General features: G+C 39.2%; 2 protein-coding genes across 4 annotated transcripts in view; both read left to right on the top strand.

The window, feature by feature from the left end:
• The window catches only part of SPART (spartin), a 38,768-nt gene extending 25,449 nt beyond the window's left edge, over positions 1–13,319 (top strand). For all 3 annotated transcript variants that reach the window (XM_044249598.1, XM_044249596.1, XM_044249597.1), the window contains exon 9: positions 11,693–13,319. In XM_044249598.1, coding sequence (XP_044105533.1) covers positions 11,693–11,966 — 274 coding nt within the window. In that variant the 3' untranslated portion in view covers positions 11,967–13,319. The remainder of the gene's footprint in view (positions 1–11,692) is intronic.
• A 4,837-nt stretch (positions 13,320–18,156) lies between these two features.
• Positions 18,157–21,083, top strand: part of LOC122907435 (spermatogenesis- and oogenesis-specific basic helix-loop-helix-containing protein 2-like) — a 114,953-nt gene continuing 112,026 nt past the window's right edge. Inside the window, 2 exon segments of the mRNA XM_044250296.1 lie at positions 18,157–18,239; positions 19,805–19,884. Coding sequence (XP_044106231.1) covers positions 18,157–18,239; positions 19,805–19,884 — 163 coding nt within the window.

The following is a 21,083-nucleotide window of genomic DNA, read 5'->3' as shown; positions in this document are numbered from 1 at the left end:
CTTTTAATTTCTTAAAGAATCTCCACACTGTTTTCCTAAGTGGCTGCACCAACTTGCCTTCCCACCAATAGTGTAAGAGGGTTCCCCTTTCTCCACATCCTCTCCAACACTTGTCTTGTTAATTTTGGCCACTCTATAACTGGTGTCTCAATGTGGTTTTGATTTGAATCTCCCTGATGGCTAATGATGATGAACATTTTTTCATATGTCTGTTAGCCATTTGTATGACTTCTTTGGAGAAGTGTCTCTTCATGTCTTCTGCCCATTTTTTTATGTGATTATCTGTTCTTTGAGTGTTGAATTTGAGGAGTTCTTTATAGGTCTTAGATATCAGCCCTTTGTCTGCAGTGTCATTTGCAAATATCTTCTCCCATTCCATGGGTTGCCTCTTTGTTTTGTTGACTGTTTCCTTTGCTGTGCAGAAGCTTTTGATCTTGATGAAGTCCCAAAAGTTCTTTTTCACTTTTGTTTCCTTTGCCTTTGGAGACATGTCTTGAAAGAAGTTGCTGTGACCGATGTCGAAGAGGTTACTGCCTGTGTTCTCTAGGATTTTAATAGATTCCTGTCTCACATTGAGGTCTTTTATCCATTTTGAGCTTATCTTTGTGTATGGTGTAAGAGAATGGTCGCATTTCATTCTTCTATACATGGCTGTCCAATTTTCCCAGCACCATTTATTGAAGAGAATGTCTTTTTTTCAACTAGATATTTCTTCCTGCTTTATCAAAGATTATTTTACCATAGAGTTGCAGGCCCATATCTGGACTCTCTACTCTGTTTCACTGGTCTTTGTGTCTGTTTTGTGCCAGTACCATGCTGTCTTGGTGATCACAGCTTTGTAGTAAAACCTGAAATCAGGCAACATGATGCCCCCAGTTTTTTTCTTTTTCAACATTTAGCAATTTGGGGTCTTTTCTGGTTCCATACAAATTTCAGGATTGTTTGTCCCAGTACTTTGAAAAATGCTGGTGGAATTTTGTTCGGGATGGAAGTATAGATTGCTCTGGGCAGTATAGACATTTTAACAATGTTTATTCTTCTGATCCATGAGCATGGAATGCTTTTCCATCTTTTTGTGTCTTCTTCAATTTCTTTCATGAGTGTTCTGTAGTTCCTTGAGTACAGATCATTTACCTCTTTGGTTAGGTTTATTCTAAGGTATCTGTGGTTCTTGATGCTATAGTACATGGAACTGATTCTCTAATTTCCCTTTCTATAATTTCATTTTTAGTGTATAAGAAAGCAATTAGTTTCTGTACATTGATTTTGTATCCTGCCACACTACTGAACTGCTGTATGAGTTCTAGTAGTTTGGGGGTGGAGTTTTTTGGGCTTCCATATAAAGTATCATGTCATCTTTGAAGAGAGTTTGACTTCCTCTTTGCCTATTTGAATACCTTTTATTTCTTTTTGTTGTTTGATTGCTGTTGCTGGGACTTCTAGTACTATGTTGAGCAGCAGTGGCAGGAATGGGCATCCTTGTCGTGTTCCGGATCTCAAAGGGAAGGCTGCCAACTTTTCCCCATTGGAAATAACATTCACTGTGGGTTTTTCATAGATAGATTTTAGGAAGTTGAGAAATGTTCCCTCTATCCCTGTGCTTTGAAGAGTTTTAATCAGGAACGGATGCTGTATTTTGTGAAATGCTTTTTCTGCATCAATTGAGAGGACCATGTGGTTCTTCTCTCTTCTCTTATTGATTTGTTCTATTACACTGATTGACTTGTGAATGTGGAACCACCCTTGCATCCCAGGGATAAATCCCACCTGGTAATGGTGGGTAATCTTTTTAATGTACTGTTGTTGGATCCTATTAGCTAGGAAATTCTCCTTTTTAATGGGCTCTTTGCCTGGTTTGGGGATCAAGGTAATGCTGCTTCATAGGAAGAGTCTGGAATTTTTCCTTCTGTTTCTGTTTTTTGAAACAGGTTCAGGAGAATAGGTATTATTTCTTCTTTGAATGCTTGGTAGGATTCCTCAGGTAATCCATCAAGTCCTGGGCTCTTGTTTTTTGGGAGGTTTTTTATCAACTGCTTCAATCTCATTACTAGATATTGGTCTATTCAGGTTGTCAGTTTTTTCCTGTTTCAGTCTTGGAAGTGTATAGGTTTCCAGGAATGCATCCATTTCTTCTAGGTTGCTTAACTTATTGGCATATGGCTGTTGATAATAATTTCTGATGATTGTTTTTATTTCCTTGGTGTTAGTCGTGATCTCTCCCCTTTTGTTCATAATTTCATTAATTTGATTCCTCTTTTCTTTTGGATTAGTTTGGCTAGTGGTATATCAATCTTATTAATTCTTTCAAAGAATCAGCTTCTAGTTTCGTTGATGTGTTCTGCTGTATCTCTAGTTTCTAACTCATTGATCTCAGCTCTGAGCTTAATTATTTCCTTTCTTGTGCGTGGGGTTGGCTTAATTTGTTGTTGATTTTCCAATTCTTTAAGGTGTAAAGAGAGTTGGCATATTCGGGGTTTTTCTATTTTTTTGAGTAAGGCTTGGATGGCTATGTGTTTCCCCCATAGGACTGCCTTTGTGTATCCCGTAAATTTTGGACCAATGTGTCTTCATTCTCATTGGTTTCCATGAATTGTTTAAGTTTTTCTTTGATTTCCTGGTTGATCCAAACATTCTTGAGCAGGATGATCTTTAGCTACCAAGTGTTTGTATTCCTTCTAACCTTTTTCTTATGGTTGAGTTCCAGTTCCAAAGCATTGTGGTCTGAGAATGTGCAGGGAATAATCTCAGTCTTTTAGTATCGGTTGAGCCTGATTTGTGACCCAGTATTTGGTCTGTTCTGGAGAAAGTTCCATGTGCGCTTGAGAAGAATGAGTATTCTGTTGTTTTAGGGTGGAATGTTCTGTATATATCTTTGAGGTCCATCTAGTCCAATGTGTCATTCAAAGCTCTTGGTTCTTTATTGATTTTCTGCTTAGATGATCTGTTTATTGCTGACAGTGGCATGTTAAGATCCCCTACAATTAATATTTTCTTATCAGTAGGACTCTTTATTTTGATTAACAGTTGGCTTATGTAGTTGGCTGTCCTTACTGGGGACATAAATACTTAGAATTGTTAGATCTTCCTGGTGGATAGACCCGTTAAAAATGATGTAGTGTCCTTCCGTATATCTGGCTACAGCCTTTAGCTTAAAATCTAATTTACCTGATACGAGAATCGCTACCCCGGCTTTCTTTTGAGGCCTATTGGAATGAAAGATGGTTTTCTATCCCTTCACTCTCAGTCTGAATTTATCTTTAGGTCCCGAATTGTCTCTTGTAGAGAGCATATGTATAGATCCTGTCATTTCATCCAGTCTGCAACCCTGTGCTTTTTTATGGAAGCATTTAGGCTGTTCATATTGAGAACAATTATTGAAAGATAAGTTTTTATTGACATCATGTTGCCTGTTTCTATCAGTTGTTTCTTGTTTCTATAGGTTGTCTCTGTAAATTTCTGTTCTGTGTCACTCTTGGGTTCTTTCCTCTTTTATGGAACCCCCCCCCAATATTTCTTGTAGTGCTGGCTTGGTGGTCACATACTCTTTCAAACCTTGCCGGTCTTGGAAGCTGTTTATCTCTCCATCCATTTTGAATGTAAGCCTTGCTGGATAAAGTATTCTTGGCTGCATGTTCTTCTCATTTAGTGCCCTGAATATGTCTTGCCGCCCTTTTTGGCTTGCCAGGTTTGTGTGGAGAGATCTGATGTTATTCTAGTGGACCTTCTTCTGTATGTAAGGAGTCTCTTCCCCCTAGCTGCCCTTAGGACCCCTTTTCTAAAATTATGATTTGTGAATTTCATAGTTATGTGTCTGGAGGTTTTTCTAGATTTGTTGGTCTTGGGGGGTATCCTTTCTGCCTCTAGGACAGAAACACTTGTTCCATTCCCCAGACTAGGAAAATTTGTTAGGCATCCCAGTAATTGGTTAGGCATCCCAATAATTCTAACATTGGAACGTTTCATGGTGTCATTTTTTCCCCTAATTCTGTTTTCATGGCTTCTAAGCTGTTTGTTCCAGGCCTCCTCCCGATCCTTCCTTTCTGTCGATTTGTCTTCTAGATCACTAATTCGATCTTTTGCCTTGGTTACCCTAGGTGTTAAGAGTATTTAGATTAGATTGATTTCACTGATAGCATTTTTTAGTACTGCCAGATCAGCCCTCACTTCCACCCTTAGAGTTTCTATGTTGCCACTAATGGTCTCCTCCAAGCCAGCCATTGCCTGGATAATTGTTCCCTGAATTCCCTTTCCAACATACTGTTTATTTCCTTATCCGGTAGTTCGTGGCAGAGGGCAGAGTCTCTGACTTTTCCTCTGTTGGGTGTTCCTCCTCCTAGTCATTTTGGTGAGAGGTGGTTGAGGGGATGTATAGCTGAATATATCAGCCACACTCTAGGCAAGGTGCACCCTGGAAAGTTTTGGAGCAAAACTCCAAAAAGAAAAGTCACCACCAAAAAGAAAGAAAAAAGAGAGAGAAAAAAAAAAGAGAAAACCCAGCCAAAATGCACCTCAAAAGTAAGATTTATAAGGTACATGAACAAAAATGAACAAACAAAAAGACCAACAAAAGTAAAAGACAAGAGAAAAAAAACACCCAGCCAAAATGAACCAAGAATAAGATTTATATAGTACAAAAACAAATACACAGAAACCCTAAAAGAAGAATATGATGGGAAGATGGTTACAAACTCTCGATGTGGGCAAGGAAGGTTATTTCAGTTCTTCCTGTGTGAATCTTGTTATCTTTGTCAAAGGACTCAACTTTCCAGAGATACAGGGAAATTGAAACTGGTTTATATATAGGGATGGCATTGAATAGGGAAAAAAGATTACATTGAAGCTTATATCTATATGTATAAAAAAAAAGAAATACAGGTATATTATACAGGTATGAAAAAAGTTCCAGTTAAAAAGTTATTATGGAATATGTTGCATTAAACCTCTAGTCATAATGGAGAGTAGGCTAAAAAAATTAAAAGAATAAGAATCGTAAGAACGAATTTTAAAAAAAGAAAAAAGAAAAGTTGTTATCTATGAAATATACAGGTTTTGGGGTAATACCCAGAGATTAATATATTGTTTTCCCCAGATGTTAGGGTTTATGGGGACCCTGTGGTGGTTATCCTCTTGTTCTTTTGGCTTATCTTCTGGGGGAGGGGCCTTTTGGCTTATCTTCTTGGGGAGGATCGTGCTTGGGCTGAGTTGCCCTGCCCCCTATTAGGGGATTGGCTCTGTGGAAACTGGTTTTTCAGGCTTTTGTTCTCTGGAGGTTTTATTCTTTGGCGGCTTTTTGTGCTTTTCAGAGGTTTAGTAGAAAGCAAACTGTCCACACCCAGACCTCCGCCTCAGAGACAAGTCTCAGACTGCTTCCCTCTGGGTGGTCCAGAACACACAGACGCCCCCCCATGCAAACTCCGCTGAACACCACAGCTCCACTACACCACAGGTGGTGCGCACTCCCAGCCACTGTTATCGGTTGTCACCCAAGGCCCTGGCTTGTTTCTGCACCCCTGTGCCACTAAAACTGCGATACTGGTCCAGGTGAGCCCAAACCCAGGTTGCTGCCATTGCCAGTACTGCTGTCTGGGGCCCACACCCACAACTGATGCACTCGCACAGAGGCACAGGTCGTGTAATGCTGCCAGTCAAGGGACCCTGACCTCTGAGACTGCCCTGGGTTCTCTCAGGCACAGGCTGCACACCCCGCAGCCACGCAGGTAATCGGCTGCCAGCCCAGAGACTGCAGGCTGGCATCTACACCGGACTCCCTGAGGCGCGGGGGGGGTGCACCCAGCCCGAGAGGTGGTACAAGCAGCAGAAAGCCACAGGCTAAGGGACCACGGACTGGACTCCCTTGCTGGACTCTCTGGCTCTAGTGGTCGCTGGGTGGTAACCACCCTGGGATCCTGGGCTTAGGTCTGTGCCCCTAACTGCCCAGTTCCACCAGTTGCCCCTCAGGATCTTTTGCTTTTTTTGAGTGCTTTTAACCCGTCTCCAAGTTAATGCTGGTCCCCAATCACAGGGCACTTTCGTATTGGGGTATTACTTTCAAATGGTTTGCTTCTGGTGGCTCCCTTCCCCTTCTGTTTATCCTCCAGTATCTGTCCAAGTGTTCCCACTCCCATCACCTCTCCACTTATATCTCCTGCCACTGTAGAGATCCGGAAGTGTACAGTCTTAAATCTCAGGCCGATTTCATGGGTGTTCAGAGTTTTCTGGTAGATACTTAGCTTACTTTAGGAGACTGGTTGAAACAGGGTCTCCTACTTCTCTGCCATCCTGCCCCCCCTTTCATGGTTTTATGGTTAAAGATTATGTTCATTAAGAGTGGTTTATCTAAAGAGCTGTATGATTATGTTCTTAAAACTTTTAGGTAAATATGTAGGAACTGTTTACTAAGACTGTTTTTGTCAGTTACATTAATAATTTTGTCTTTAAATTTAGGATCCTGAAGACATACAGGAACAATAAAAATAAGTAACTTCAAATCTGCTGTATTTAATTGCAGCATGGTATCTACTAAATAATTCCTCACTCTTCTACATAGCTTCTAAATTTCAGCTTTAAGCTCCTTTTTTTTTTTTCCCATTTGAAATTGTTTAGAGGATGGGGTGCCTGGCTGGCTCTGTCAAAAGAAGGTGTGACTCTTGATCTTGACGTCCTATTTTCAAGGCCCACACTGGGTAATAGAGATTACTAAAAAAAATAATAAACTTTAAAAAATTAAATAGTTTAGAGGAAAATCATATAAATTCAGAAAGTTAGATCCATTCTTGTTTTCCCCTTATTAAAATTTTATCTTATTCTAAGATAAAATGTGTTCTCCATTTTTCAGAAGAATAAGCTTAGTAAAATTGTTTTTCTATAAGGAATTTACCTTTTCAAGGTGTACAGTATTTTATTGGTTTGTTTAGTGAATTTTAATTAAAATTCCCCTTAAATTTGCACTAGGTGAAGGGGCAAATTCACATCCATTGATGGTAATTCTTTTGGCAGATGTCATATTACCCAAAACCAGTTCTGTATAGCATCTATTCAGGAGTTCTATAAAATCAGTCTTCTCTTTTCCATATGGTAACTATACAAGTATTTAAACATTATCATCATGTGTTCCACTTAACTTTTTCTTAACTTCGAAATACTCCCTGTTCCTTTAATTCCATATATAGTATGGTTTCCAAATCCTTCATTTACCAGTGTTCTTCTCAAAATGGAACCCAGAATTGAATGTAGTGTTATGTATTATGACCAGATAGAATACAGTGGCATTTGCCTCCCTCATTTGGTCATATTTAGCATTTGAGAAAAAGGGCATACAACACAAAGAGTGTATCTTTTTAGTAGCTGTTACTTCATTGACCCATATCAAACTTGGGCTTTTTTTAAAAAAATGAACCTTTTATTTAAAATCTGGGCCTTTGTCTTATTTTTGGACAGTTGACACATGTACCTAAAACTAAGAACTTTGTATTTACATTTGCTTAATTTCTTGTTTTTGATTTTGACTCATCATTAAGTCTGTCTTTCAGTTTGGCTTCAGATTTAGTGTATATTATATTAGCCAGAGTTCCATTTAATGTTATCTTTAGATTTGAAAGACTTGTCTTTTTAATGTCTTAGATATTTTCCTCCATTTTTCATGAATAAAGTCTAATCACATGCTCACTGTAGCCTCTCCTTCTGATTGATCTTGCAAAGACTTACTGCTTGTGGACGGTCAGCCATCCACAAATTTTAACAGTATTCTCATTTAACTCACACATCAGTTTTGTCTTATCAGACTACTTCTCAGGGTTGTTGTCTTCCATATACATTCTTTAAATATTGATTCTAAGCTTTCACTCTTTGTTCAGTCTTTTTCTGTTCTTTGTGGTGGTTATCTATGCTGGTGTCTATAGTTACAACCTCTCAAATCTATGTTTCCAGTTAATTTTTGTTTTAAACTTTAAGCTTCATAAATCCCAACTGCATCACCCTACAGCTGTTCATTCGCTAAATCCTGTTTTTTATATTTTTTTCCTCTCCAATCTCATGACCACTACTGTAGAATAGAGCCTCATCATTTCTCTTCCATCTTATAACTTGTTTCCTAACTGGTTCCTCTGTCTCCCACTTACACCCTTACAATTCACAATGCAACCTGACTTAGAGGTATCTAAAACATAAATTTGGTTGTGCCATTCCCATTAGTTTCAAGATAAAGTTTAGGGGCGCCTGGGTGGCTCAGTGGGTTGGGCGACTGCCTTCGGCTCAGGTCATGATCCTGGAGTCGGGGGATCGAGTCCCACATCGGGCTCCCAGCTCCATGGGGAGTCTGCTTCACCCTCTGACCTTCTCCTCGCTCATGTTCTCTGTCACTGTCTCTCTCTCAAATAAATAAGTAAAATCTTTTAAAAAAAAAGATAAATTTAAATTCCTCAGCTTCACTTATAAGGTCCTTCTTAAAGAATTGGCCACAACCCACCTGCCTTGGATGGACTAAGAAGATGCTATTTCTACTTCAGATATTTAAGATTAATATTTCCAAGAATATTTTTGAAGGTTGCATGTAAAGTAAATTGAATTTTAGGCAGATTTACTAGAAATTTATTATGACTGAAATTTTGTTATAATTAATGAAATCTAGAATCACTGCCAATTTGTTGTCTTTGTAGACATTACTGAACGTGCTCCAGAATATTTTCTGGAGAAATTTCTGAAAAGTCTCATTTAAATTGTATATTAAGTTTCATTGACTTATTTAGAGCACACTTTATATTCATTTTTAATTCTCTTCAATTGGTAGTGTTACTTGGCATATAAAATCTAATAAGCTATAATTAAACTTTTTAAAAATAAATAAAAAACAAATGTCTTTTTACCAGAAATAGGCTTTTTAGTTTTTAGCAGTGTAGTCCGAATCTACAGTATAGTTTGAATGAAGAAAAGAACTGAGCAGTTACTTCTCAAGGAAGAGAAGAACAGATTCCTGCCAGAAATACTGGTTCTAAGGCATACTAGGAAGCAGAAATGATAGAGAGGATATATTAAAGTAAATAAACACAACTGCTTAAAAGCCGTTTTATAAGGTCTTTAAAAATAATTACACATATTGTATAATGGAATTTTCAAAGTGCTTTAACCTAAATATTTCATTTTATTAAATGAAGTAATAATTGATGAAATGTAAAGAGGTTGAGACCTCACCAACATCATATGATACAATTGGTATTAAAATGTAGTTTTTTGACTCCTAGTTTGGTACTGTTAACCAAATTAACAGGAATTGCTGCTGAAATGGAGATAGCGTGGGAAAACAAAACCTCAGTGTATCAACACAGACTCCTTTTTAGCACATTACTACTAATAATGTAGCCTTTAGAATTGTGTTTCATATAAAAATATCATGAGTGCAGTTAGAGGTATCAGAATGTATCAGTAGAATAGGGAAGTGAAAGGTCCTGAATCTGGAGGATTTCCTATATTCACAAACACTGATACAGCCAAATTCTTAGGTTAACCATGTCACTTCCTTATAGCTCACACAGACATGGAAAAGAAAAGCCTAAAGAGAAACCTGCTCAACCAAGAGTTAAGCTCACTCTTCCAGTGCTGAAACTGCTGCCACCTCTCTCTTCTCATTTAGCTTTAGCCATTGCCACCTGATGATAGTATTTGTGGGGGCTTGATTGACAGTGAGAAGGTTCCATGTCTTCTGCAAAATCAGCAATGCTGTGGAATGTTGAGGGACTGCAAAGCAACAGGTACTGGCAGGTGGCTGTTAAGGAAGCTTTGATGTCTGGTAACTGTGAGAAAGCCCCAGTCAAGACTGATATGGTGTCCCCTGAGTGGCTCAATCAGTTAAGCATCTGACCCTTGATTTCGGCTCAGGTCATGATCTTGGGGTCCTGGTATTGAGCCCTATGGCCATGCACTCATTGAGGAGTCTGCTTTGGGATTATCTCTCCCCCTTTCCATCTGCCTCTTCCCGAAGCACATGTGCTTTGTCTTAAATAATAAATCTTTTTTAAAAAGAATGCATAGCTATACAGTTTGACAAACTGTAGATTCTGTCATCCTCTGGTTCTCATTATTAACATGAGGCACAGGAATGAATGGAATCCTCATTCAGGAACATAATAAGATTCACACTTCTAGCACTGAGATTGAAAAAAAAAAAGCATGAGCAAGCTAGCAGTATCACAATCCACTGTTCCAGGCAGAGTAATCATAATAGAGGACTTGGGAATTCAAAGGACAGATCCAGTATTAAGACAAAATGTCCAGATACAGATCACAAATCACCTAGGAAATTTCAGTGTGTCCTGGAGAAAAATGTAAAATGTTGCCTTTTTGTTGGTTATTGCTAGGCAAGAAAAAAGCTGGTACTTTGAAAAGGGTAAAGAGAAACAGCAATGGGATAATTTTTAGTATCTTTGTGTAGGCCTTTAACTTGTATTTTCTTATAGAAACAGTATTAAGCACAGATATTGGTAATTGTCAATAAGGACTACTTTTGCATAGTGCTTTTATAATTTCCCAAGCACTTTGCTATACATGTGATATACTGGAAACTGTGTTGACAGGGCAGGAATTAAGTCTATTCATTCAACAAATATTGAATGTCAGGCAGTGTTCTCACTGCATAGGATATATTAAAGAACATGGCAGAGTCCTTTTTCTAATAGGGTTTCTATTCTGGCAAGACCATAAGCAAAGCAAAAACAATGGGAGTTCCTAAGTTCTATAGTATGTAGCAGGTGATAAGTTATACAATAAGAACAGCTTAAGGACAGATTGATGAGCAGTGGGGTAGAGCATATGGAGTAAGGCAGTTGAAATAGGTGAGATAGTGAGAAGACAATTAGCTGATTTGAAGAAGCTTAGGCAGTGAGACATGTGAATACCTAGGGCGAGAATAGTTGAAGCAGATTTCAGCCAGTACAGAGGTCTTAAGGTGGCTCAGGTGTGTTTGATGGCTTCAAAGAACATAAGAAGGCCAGTCAATCTGCAGCAGAGTGGAGTGAGGGAGGAAGTGTTGTAGAATCTTTGCTTAAGGACAGCCTTAGATTCTGGCGCCTGGGTGGCTTAGTCGGATAAACATCTGACTCTAGATTTCTGTTCAGGTCATGGTCTCAAGTTTGTGAGATCAAGTTCCCTGTCGGGCTCTGCTCTGGGCATGGAGCCTGGTTAAGATTCCTCTCCCTCTCCTTCTGCTTCTCACCTCTCTCATCCTACCCACTATCCCTCATTAAAAAATAAATAAAACAAAAATAAAAGACCTAACCAAAGTCTAGTTAAGGGAGAACTCAAAACCATTTATAGTGACTATAGATTCTTTGTGCCCTATAGTTGCTTCATTGAAAATTCTCTCTTTCCAGAAGGGGTGGGTTAAAAAAAGGGAAATAGTGACTGATGAATAATCTTTATTATAATTTACATTTTATTCTTCAACATAAACCGTCTTTATTAAATAAATCTCAGCTAGCCTGAGTTTATTTTCACAGTTTTTGCTAAAGGAGAAATGCAGCCTTGGCACAGTTTGATTTTATTCTTTACTGTGTTTTAAGTTATTAATTAACTTGAAACATAACCTTTGATTTTGCTTTCAGGAATAACATACTAAACATGGGACTATTTAATACTAATTCAAAAGATCTTAATTTATATTTATAATTTCATTACACTTTTTTCCTAATCTTTTCTTTTAAAGATATGGGCATACTGCTGGAGAAGCTACACATGATGCAGTAGATTCTGCCATCAATGTTGGTGTAACTGCCTATAATATTGACAACATTGGTATCAAAGCAATGGTGAAGAAAACTGCAAAAGAAACGGGACAAACACTCCTTGAAGACTATAAAATAGTTGATAATTCTAAGGGAAGAAATCAAGAAGGAAGAGCAAATGTAAACATGAAAAGGGAGAAGGGTGAGCAGACAAAGGAACTAGAGAAGAGTGAGGCAAAGAAGAAAGAGAAATGATGGAAGTGCTGTGAATCACCTATACCAAAGCCTTACAAGGTGGATACATTTTTGTTAAATAGGCAAAAGTGGAATTCCCCACAGATTAACCAGTGTTTTAAAAATGTATTCATTCCTATGAAGTGACTGTTTCATAAGCTTTATAGCATGTATTCTATTTACAAGGAAAAGAATCAGTATTCTTGCATATGGCCTTTAGAATATAGGGTTATATTCTCATTATTTTTTCTAAATGTGGCTGAAATATTTTTGCAGTTAAAATAAGATTAATAATACATGTGCTATAAACCTCATTAAACCTGATGTTAAACTATTTTTGTATTTGCTGTCTTTCAAAAAACAAGATAGGAAATTATATATTTACATAAAATTTGGCATTTAGTAACCTTAGCTCTAGTTGTACTTGAAAGAATGACTTAAAATATTGTCTGCTGGCTTTGCACTAATTGTGGATTTTTCCCCCCTAGGTGCTTATCAGAATTTTCAGTGTGTAAGCTATAAATAACTATAATCCTAAACTAAAAGAATTCTCAGATAACGTTTAAAAGACTTTTTTAATCATGAAAAATAAGATAAGGCTCTATAAAATTATTTGGTAGCTTATATCTTCGTTAGGAAGGGGGATGGTCTTTCTCATTCAGAATGAATACAAAGATTTTTTTTTTAATCTTCTAGATTTAGACTGGTATTGATCTACTAGGAGCCTAGGAAGTTTTGATATACGATTGATATCGTATTAAAATTTGTGAATATCACCACCTTAATTGGACAAAAAAGTACTTTAAGAAATTATTTTACCATATCTACTTCTTTAAGTTACTCCAAGAGGCTAAATTTGTATAAAAAATATAAACAGAATTTTTTGGATGGTAAATGTATTTTTATTTTGGGATTTAGTCATTGGAATTTTTATGTTAAAGCCAATAAATTATTAGAAAAGCTTCTATTTATAATCATGGTTAAGAATGTGAAGAATTCAAGCTTAATCCATGGTGGGTGAGGTATAATGGTTTCCACTCTGTCAGAAGACAGGACATTCACAGACCTATAAGGTACAAATACATAAGTAAATACCTAATGGCATTTTATTTTTGTTTACTGATTATAAATGATTGGTATTGATTTTCATAGCTATTGTCCGTTCTGATATTTCTGGCTACTTTAGTTTAATGGCTGCTTAGTTTTTTAGACCTTATTTGAAACTGTCTTAAAAACACCCTTTATGAATAAACTGTTTCTGAATTACTTGGCCTCAAATGTATGCACAGGATTGTATTTTGGGAACACCTAGAATTAATGGATCCTTTCCCTAAGGCTAAGGATAATGTGGAAATAAAGCTGAATTGGTAAATAGCTTCCAGTTAATCTCTGCCTTAAATTTGAGAAGTGGAATGACAAATAATGAACCCTAAAGTTTACAAAGTTAACTTAGAGCAGTGGTCAGCAAAACTGGATTTGTCAAAAATTGGATTTGTATTTAGTTGTCCATTTTACTTCATTCTGCTCTGCTCATTTGGTTGTGGGTTGCTATTTTAGATTAATAGACATAATCTTTATAAGTATAGCTTCTATATTAGAGTGTTCCAGAGAAACAGAACCATTAGGAGGGAGAAATAAACATGCGCATGCATGTGTGTATGTAAAGAGATTACGAGGAATTGGCTCACTGTTATTTCTGAATAGCTTGTTTTCGTCAAAATTTTTTTTTATTCATATTTAAAGATATAGAAAGCTGAATATCTTTAAGAACATAGATTAGGTGGGGGGGGAAGGCCCCAAATAATATCTTTTTTTTTAAGATATTATTTATTTATTTGACAGACAGAGATCACAAGTAGGCAGAGAGGCAGACAGAGAGAGAGGAGGAAGCAGGCTCCCTGCTGAGCAGAGAGCCCGATGCGGGGCTCGATCCCGGGACCCTGGGATCATGACCTGAGCCGAAGGCAGAGGCTTTAACCCACTGAGCCACCCAGGTGCCCCCCCAAATAATATCTTCAGATGTATTCTATGCAAAAAATTGTCACATGTGAAGAAATAATTTTATGACCCTGAAAGCTGTTCATTAAGAGGAAACAGTGACTAATGGCAAGTGTCCTCTACACAGGCACATACACACACACACACCCCAATCCATTTTGGAAGCCAGCTGAGGAGCAAATTGCTAGAGTGTGCTGTTAAGGAAGCAAGATCGCTGTGAAAAGGGATAGGGTCCCAGCGTTTACAGATTTAAGAAGCTCCACAGACAATTAGTTAATAAAACATTGCTGTTTAGGGAGTAACTGTTTTGGGAGCTGAAAGAATGAGGTTTTGGTTGATAGCAGTTTTTGAACTTACGTTTTCTCAGGTAAAGCCACTCTGGTGACAGGTTTCAGAGTATTTATAGCTATGGAAGTGGAGTGGAGATTAAAGCGATGAGAGTTGCAAGTTGAAGGGCAAGGTTATGGGAAAACTTTCCATGGAAAGACACTTTTAATGTCAAAGTCAGTAGATAAGGAATGACTGTGAAGTCTCTGGGTAGAACCAAGGAGAAGGAGTAGAAGGCTGTTACATCAGGAATGCATGCCATTTATAGTTGCACCAAAAATATAATACCTAGGAATACACTTAACCAAAGAGTTGAAAGGTCTTTACTCTGAAAACTGTAACATTGAAAGAAATTGAAGACACAAACAAATGGAAAGATACTGCATGCCCATGGATTGGAAGAACAAATACTGTTAAAATGTCCATACTACCCAAAGAAATCTACATATTTGATGCAATCCCTATCAAAATAGGGATTTTTTCGCAGCATTTTTCACAGAACTAGATCAAATAATCCTAAAGTTTGTGTGGAACCACAAAAGACCCTAAATAGCCAGACAATCTTGAAAAAGAAGAACAAAACTGGTATCACAATCTCAGATTTCAAGATATACTACAAAGCTATAGTAATCAAAATAGTGGGGTACCGATACAAAAATCAACACATAATGGGATAGAGAGCCCAGAAATAAACTCATGATTACATTGTCAATTAATATTTGACAAAAGAAGCAAGAATATGCAATGGGGAAAAGAACAGTCTCTTCAACAAATGGTGCTAGGAAAATTGGACAGCCATAATGCAAAAGAATGGAACTGGATCACTTGTACACAAAAATAAACTCAAAATTGATCAACCTAAAATGGTTCTAACCTAAATGTGAGAACTGAAACCATAAAAACTTCATTATTAAGAGGATACCAAAATTAAAAGCTTCTGCACTGCAAAGGAAACAAAACTAAAAGACAACTTACTGAATAGGAAAAAATATTTGTAAATGATATCCAATAAAGGATTAGTATCCAAAATATATAAAGAACTTCTATAACAACACCAGAAAGCCAAGTGATCCAATTAAAAATGGGCAGAAGATGGGGCACCTGGGTGGCTCAGTGGGTTAAAGCCTCTGCCTTCAGCTCAGGTCATGGTCTCAGGGTCCTGGGATCGAGCCCCGCATCAGGCTCTCTGCTCAGCGGGGAGCCTTCCTCCTCCTCTCTCTCTCTGCCTGCCTCTCTGCCTACTTGTGATCTCTGTCTGTCAAATAAATAAATAAAATATTTTTTTTAAAAATGGGCAGAAGACATGAACAGACATTTCTTCAAAGAAGACACACCGATGGCCAAGATGAGATACCACCTCACACCTGTCAGAATGGCTAAACTCAAAAACACAAGTGTTGGCAAGGGTGTGGAGAAAAGAGAACACTTGTGCACTGTTAGTGGGAATGCAAACTGGTACAGCCAGCACGGAGGTTCCTTTAAAAAAAAAAAAAAAAACTACCATATGATTCAGTAATTCTATTACTGGGTATGTACCCAAAGAATACAAAAACACTAATTAAAAAGATTTACGTTTGTTTACTGCAGCATTATTGACAATAGCCAAATTATGGAAGCAGCCCACAAATCCTTCTATAGATGAGTGGATAAAGAAGACATTATATAATACATGTAATGGAAAGTTACTCAGAAAAAAGAATGAAACTACCATTTTCAACTGGATGGATGGTTGTAAAGAATATGATGCTAAGTGAAGGAAGTCAGAGAAAGAATAAATACCATATGATTTCACTTATATGTGGAATGTAAGAAACAAAACAAATGAACAAAAAAAACCAAAGCAAAAGAAACCCACCAGATTCTTAAGTATAAACAAACTGATAGTTGCCAGAGGAAAGGTAGGTGGGCGGATGGGTGAAATAGATGAAAGGGATTAAGAGTACACTTATGATGAGCACTGAGTAATGTATAGAATTGTTGAATCACTACATCCCTGAAACTAATATAACACTATGTTAACTTCTGGAATTATTTTTCTTTTAATTTAGAAGGGAGTGGGTTTTTACATGAGGATGGAAGAGTAGTGATCTAGAAGTGACATTAGAGGTGAAGAGAATTCTTGACCCTTCTGACCCAAAGAGGCAGAAGGTTCTGTAAAGAAACCAGAGAACAAAAAACCATCCCCAGCTCACTTCCATCCCCACCCCTTCAGTCTGTGAGAGACAAACTAAGAATTCTGGCTGGGAGAGAACAAAGAAAGCCACCAAGGCTGGGAATAGACACGGGTGAGTGTCTGAGCCCTGCAACTTGCTCCCCACAACGTGTCTTAGGCTGAGCACAAAAGTGGGAGTAAAGAATTTGCCATACTCCATGACTTAATTGATGGAATTCTTCCATATTAAACTTTTTAAATTAACTATAGGGTTTTTTGAAAGCGATGAACCTATTTAGCATTTCTTACAAATCACTTTGTACGTAATAAACCCTCAATTGTTATTAATTGAATTAATTTCTCAAAATCCTTCAAATTCTCTTTCCACCTACTAATCTGGGTTGTTCTTGACACTAAACAGGTACCAATCGAATGTGCTACTTACTACACTTAATGTTCAATTCAAACAATTAAATTCTGAATTGTCCCCATGCTTAAAATATCCCCCAATACAGCCTTTCCAAATTTCCAGAATCTCCCCTCTCTCTTTTAAAACCCATTTTTTAATTGAAGACTTGCCTTATTTCCAGCATGTTATCTAATGAACCATTCTACTATTTTATACAAACTTTAAGTATAGCAACCATGGGTTCAAAGGTTTTTTCTATTTTTCCCACAAATGATCAAGTTTCCATAAGTATGCTGGTAAGCAGCAACCCAATGAAACAAGCATTTACCAAGTATGCTTTTTATGCTTAAAAAAAAAAAATCTTTGAAAGAGTACATATCGGATATATCCAATATGTATATACTGACCACTACCATGGGTCACTCTTCTCAACACTGAAGACAAAGCAATAAGCAGAATAAAGAAGTTCTTTACCAAAGTACTTGTGCTGATTTGTGTCAGAAAATGTACCATGCTCACACTTCTTAAATTGATTCAGGGTATGGAAAATGTAACAGAGAAGTCAGAGGTAAAGGCAGCCCATCTTTCTACTCAAAGATGGATGGGAGCCAGGGGTAATACTAAAGCACAGACATGTCAGGAGCAGAATGCAAAATTTGTGATTACAAATATAAGCATGAAACTTCAAGCAGTTGTACACGGACAGTCCGCAGATTTAGCAAAACAAAGAATAATCTGTACTGGAAACTCAGAGTTCAGGCCCTGCCTTCTCAAAGTCTGCTCCTCAGGCACTCCGAACCAGAGCCTGTAGTATGCAGTAAACTTGAAGAAAGGCACTGCCATTCTTGGATTCCGCATTTCCCTAACAAGGGATAAGAGTAAAGTAAACATCAGGCCTGGATCAGTGTTTTTAAAAAAAAAAAAAAAGCACCAAGGCCAACAGTCCCTACTCCCTTACAGTCAGCCATGTAGCTGGTAAACATCCTCCTTCCACCTGGAAAAAGGAATGGGGCCCCAGCTTTTGGGCCTTGAGAGGCGCTTTTCTGACACCGTCTTTCCAGGACAATGAGACCTTTTTCCGTTTTAGCTACACTCGGTGGCGGCGGAAACTGTCCCATTCCTGCACTAGGTCTGTAAGCCATCCTCCGCCCCGGGGGCGATGCCCTGTGACGTCACTGCGAGGCGCCGGGGAGCCGGCGATTGTGAGTACACCTTGACAGCCGCTCCTGACAATACCCGCCTTCCCAGCTTCTGGATGTCCCTTCAGGTCTTGCGGTCTTAGCTGTAAAAGGCGAAGGGCGTAGGGGCGTTTCTGATCCCACAGTATGGAGGAAGGGAGAGGCGATAACTTCGACGGTGTGAGCACCTACCGCCTTATAATGGAGTTACTGGAAGAAATCCGTTTGAAGTGAGTTGGAGGGCGGCGCGCGGGCTACCACGCGGGTGTCTGGTTCAGGTACACGCCGCCTGAGGAGATGCCCACGTGTGTGCCCTGCTGTTGAAAGCTGGAGCCACTGAGGTCGATGTGACGCCAGCAATGTGATTAATACCCCGGCAGTCCGGCGACTTGTAGAATCTGTTTTGTAGGAAAGATTCATTTGACTAAGTGTTTGGCAATAAAATAAAATAAAAATAGGCGGATTATGAAGTAGGATCTTCTGTCTTTAGCATCAAGTCAAATGGAGTGTATGGTGTGCATATACTGTAATGCTAAAATATGTCTTTGATTTTCATGTTCTGCTAAATTGAGCTTTTCTGTTTCAGAGAAACAAAGGTTTTGTTTAGTTATGCTTGTCTTAATATCCCTTGAGGAGAAATTATGAAACGGTGACATTTTGTAAAAATAATGCTCCTCCTGTGTACTTTTTAAAAATACTCAATATCATAGTTTTTATTAAATCTTTGAGACATTTTAAGTGGGTTTTTTTTTAATACCCAGTCTCACCAGCAGGCCCCATGAGATTTATACTCACCTCTGTGCCCCTAAAGCTTCCTGTGCTTTCCTCTGTTGTAGCTCTAACAACACTTGTTGAATTGCTTGGTTATTTCTTGGCCTAATATTAAGCTGTAAGCATTCTGAGAATGCTTACATTCTGGGAATGTTCCCTGAGTCAGTAGAGTATAAAAGCAAGCACTTTAGAGGAATCCTGCATAAATTTAAATTGCAGCTCTTACCACTGAGTAACTACATGATCTTGGGCTAGTTAATGAACCACTAAGCTTCAGTTTACTCAACTCTAAGATTGGTATGCAAATCATTATGCCCCATATGGTTGTTGCCAGGATTGAATGAAAAGTGTGTAAAGCACTTAACATCAGTTTATAATAAGCACTCAATGGATGTTAGCCACTGTTAGTGTCATTGTTCAGTTCATGTAGTCACTGTAGTATTTTCAGCATTTATCACAATGCCTTGACATAATAGGCAATCAAAAGTACATAGTGCATAAATGATTCTGCCATATTTTGATAATTAATGCGCTATTTTATTGATGTCCTAAATAGATAATTTCTGGAATGCTATTTGTGTGTATGTGGGGTTTTTTTAATTATTATTTTTTTTAATTTTTAAATTTTTATTTATATTTATATATTTTATTTATTTTTTTATTAGTTCCTCTTTTACTCTTTGTTTCAGGTTTTCTGTTACCTGTTGCCCTAGCTATTCCATTCTCTCATCCCAGTTCATTTTTTTAGGTCTTGAGAAACCAGATAACAACTTCTTGGGATCATATTTAAGTTAAGAGTAAAGGGTTTCTAAAGATCACCAGGGGGCTTCTGAGCTTTAGTGCATATTACGGTCTCTATGGACCTTGGTAATCAGAAGTCTCCCATTTGCCTGATTTCGGATTCTCAACCATGCCTTCAATAAGTGATGTTTCATAATAAATTGTTCCTAAAGTAGTGGTGTGTTATTATATGTTATTATTTATACATTATAATTGGATCATAACAAGATATTTTTAATAATAGGGATATAGTGCAACTATCAATTCTTGAAATAAGACACAAGTTAGCGGAACTGGAAGCCAAACTCAATACTGATGATGAAGGTATATAAGTAAATATTTTTATATGTGAATCTTATATAATTATTGTTTATTTTGCCAAGATACTTACAGTGCATTAAATACATAGGAAATAATAGTACCAAGGTTTCAGTACTGCTTTTTAGTGTAAGGGTGGGGCAGACTGAGTGGAGTCATCCAATCAGTAGGCCGTATGTATATCCACCGGGAAGGTTGGAATTCAATTGGCCACCTGTGTAGGGGCGGGGCTTAACCACCCCCATAAAGGTTGCTCTGCCAGGCTGCCAAGGGGGGCTGCTGCAGGAGAGCCGGGGGCTGCTGCAGGAGGGCCGGGGGCTGCTGCAGGAGGGCCGGGGGCTGCTGCAGGAGGGCCGGGGGCTGCTGCAGGAGAGCAGGGGGCTGCTGCAGGAGGGATGGAGTCGGCAGAGAGCGGTGAAGTCCGCGGAGAGCGGTGAAGTCGGCGGAGAGCGGTGGAAGTCCGCGGAAGGCGGTGAAGTCGGCGGAGAGCGGTGAAGTGGAGCGGAGAGCGGTGGAAGTCGCAGAAGAGCAGGGGAGTCAACGGTGTATAGAAGAGCTGTAACAGCTCTTGTAAGAGCTATAACCGCGTTTGGCGGTCCAGCCTCCATCCTCCGGCGGCGGCCCCGAGCGCCGCCGCCTGCAGCTTCCAGCCTCCGGCCCCGAGCACCGCCGCCTGCAGTTTCCAGCCTCCGGCGGCGGCCCCGAGCACCGCCGCCTGCAGCTTCCAGCCTCCGGCGGCGGCCCCCAGCACCGCCGCCTGCAGCTTCCATCCTCCGGCGGCGGCCCCGAGCCATCGCCTGCAGCCTGCAGCCTCCGGCGGCCCAGCAGTCCAGTCGTCTGCGGTCCAGTTGTCAGCGGTCTCTCGACGCCTGCGGTCCTGAGACATCTGCGGTCCAGTTGTCAGCGGTCCCTCGACGCCTGCGGTCCTGAGACATCTGCGGTCCAGTTGTCAGCGTTCCCTCGATGCCTGCGGTCCTGAGACATCTGCGGTCCAGTTGTCAGCGGTCCCTCGACGCCTGCGGTCCTGAGACATCTGCGGTCCAGTTGCCAGCGTTCCCTGGACGCCTGCGGTCCTGAGACATCTGCGGTCCAGTTGTCAGCGGTCCCTCGACGCCTGCGGTCCTGAGACATCTGCGGTCCAGTTGTCAGCGGTCCCTTGACGCCTGCGATGCTAGCGGCCCTGCCCCGCACTCCAGGACCCTCAG

The sequence above is a fragment of the Neovison vison genome, chromosome 5 (assembly GCF_020171115.1).
Source record: "Neovison vison isolate M4711 chromosome 5, ASM_NN_V1, whole genome shotgun sequence".
Lineage (NCBI taxonomy): Eukaryota > Metazoa > Chordata > Mammalia > Carnivora > Mustelidae > Neogale > Neogale vison.
Note: the sequence above shows the minus strand (reverse complement) of the source record. Positions and strands in the feature narration are given on the sequence as shown.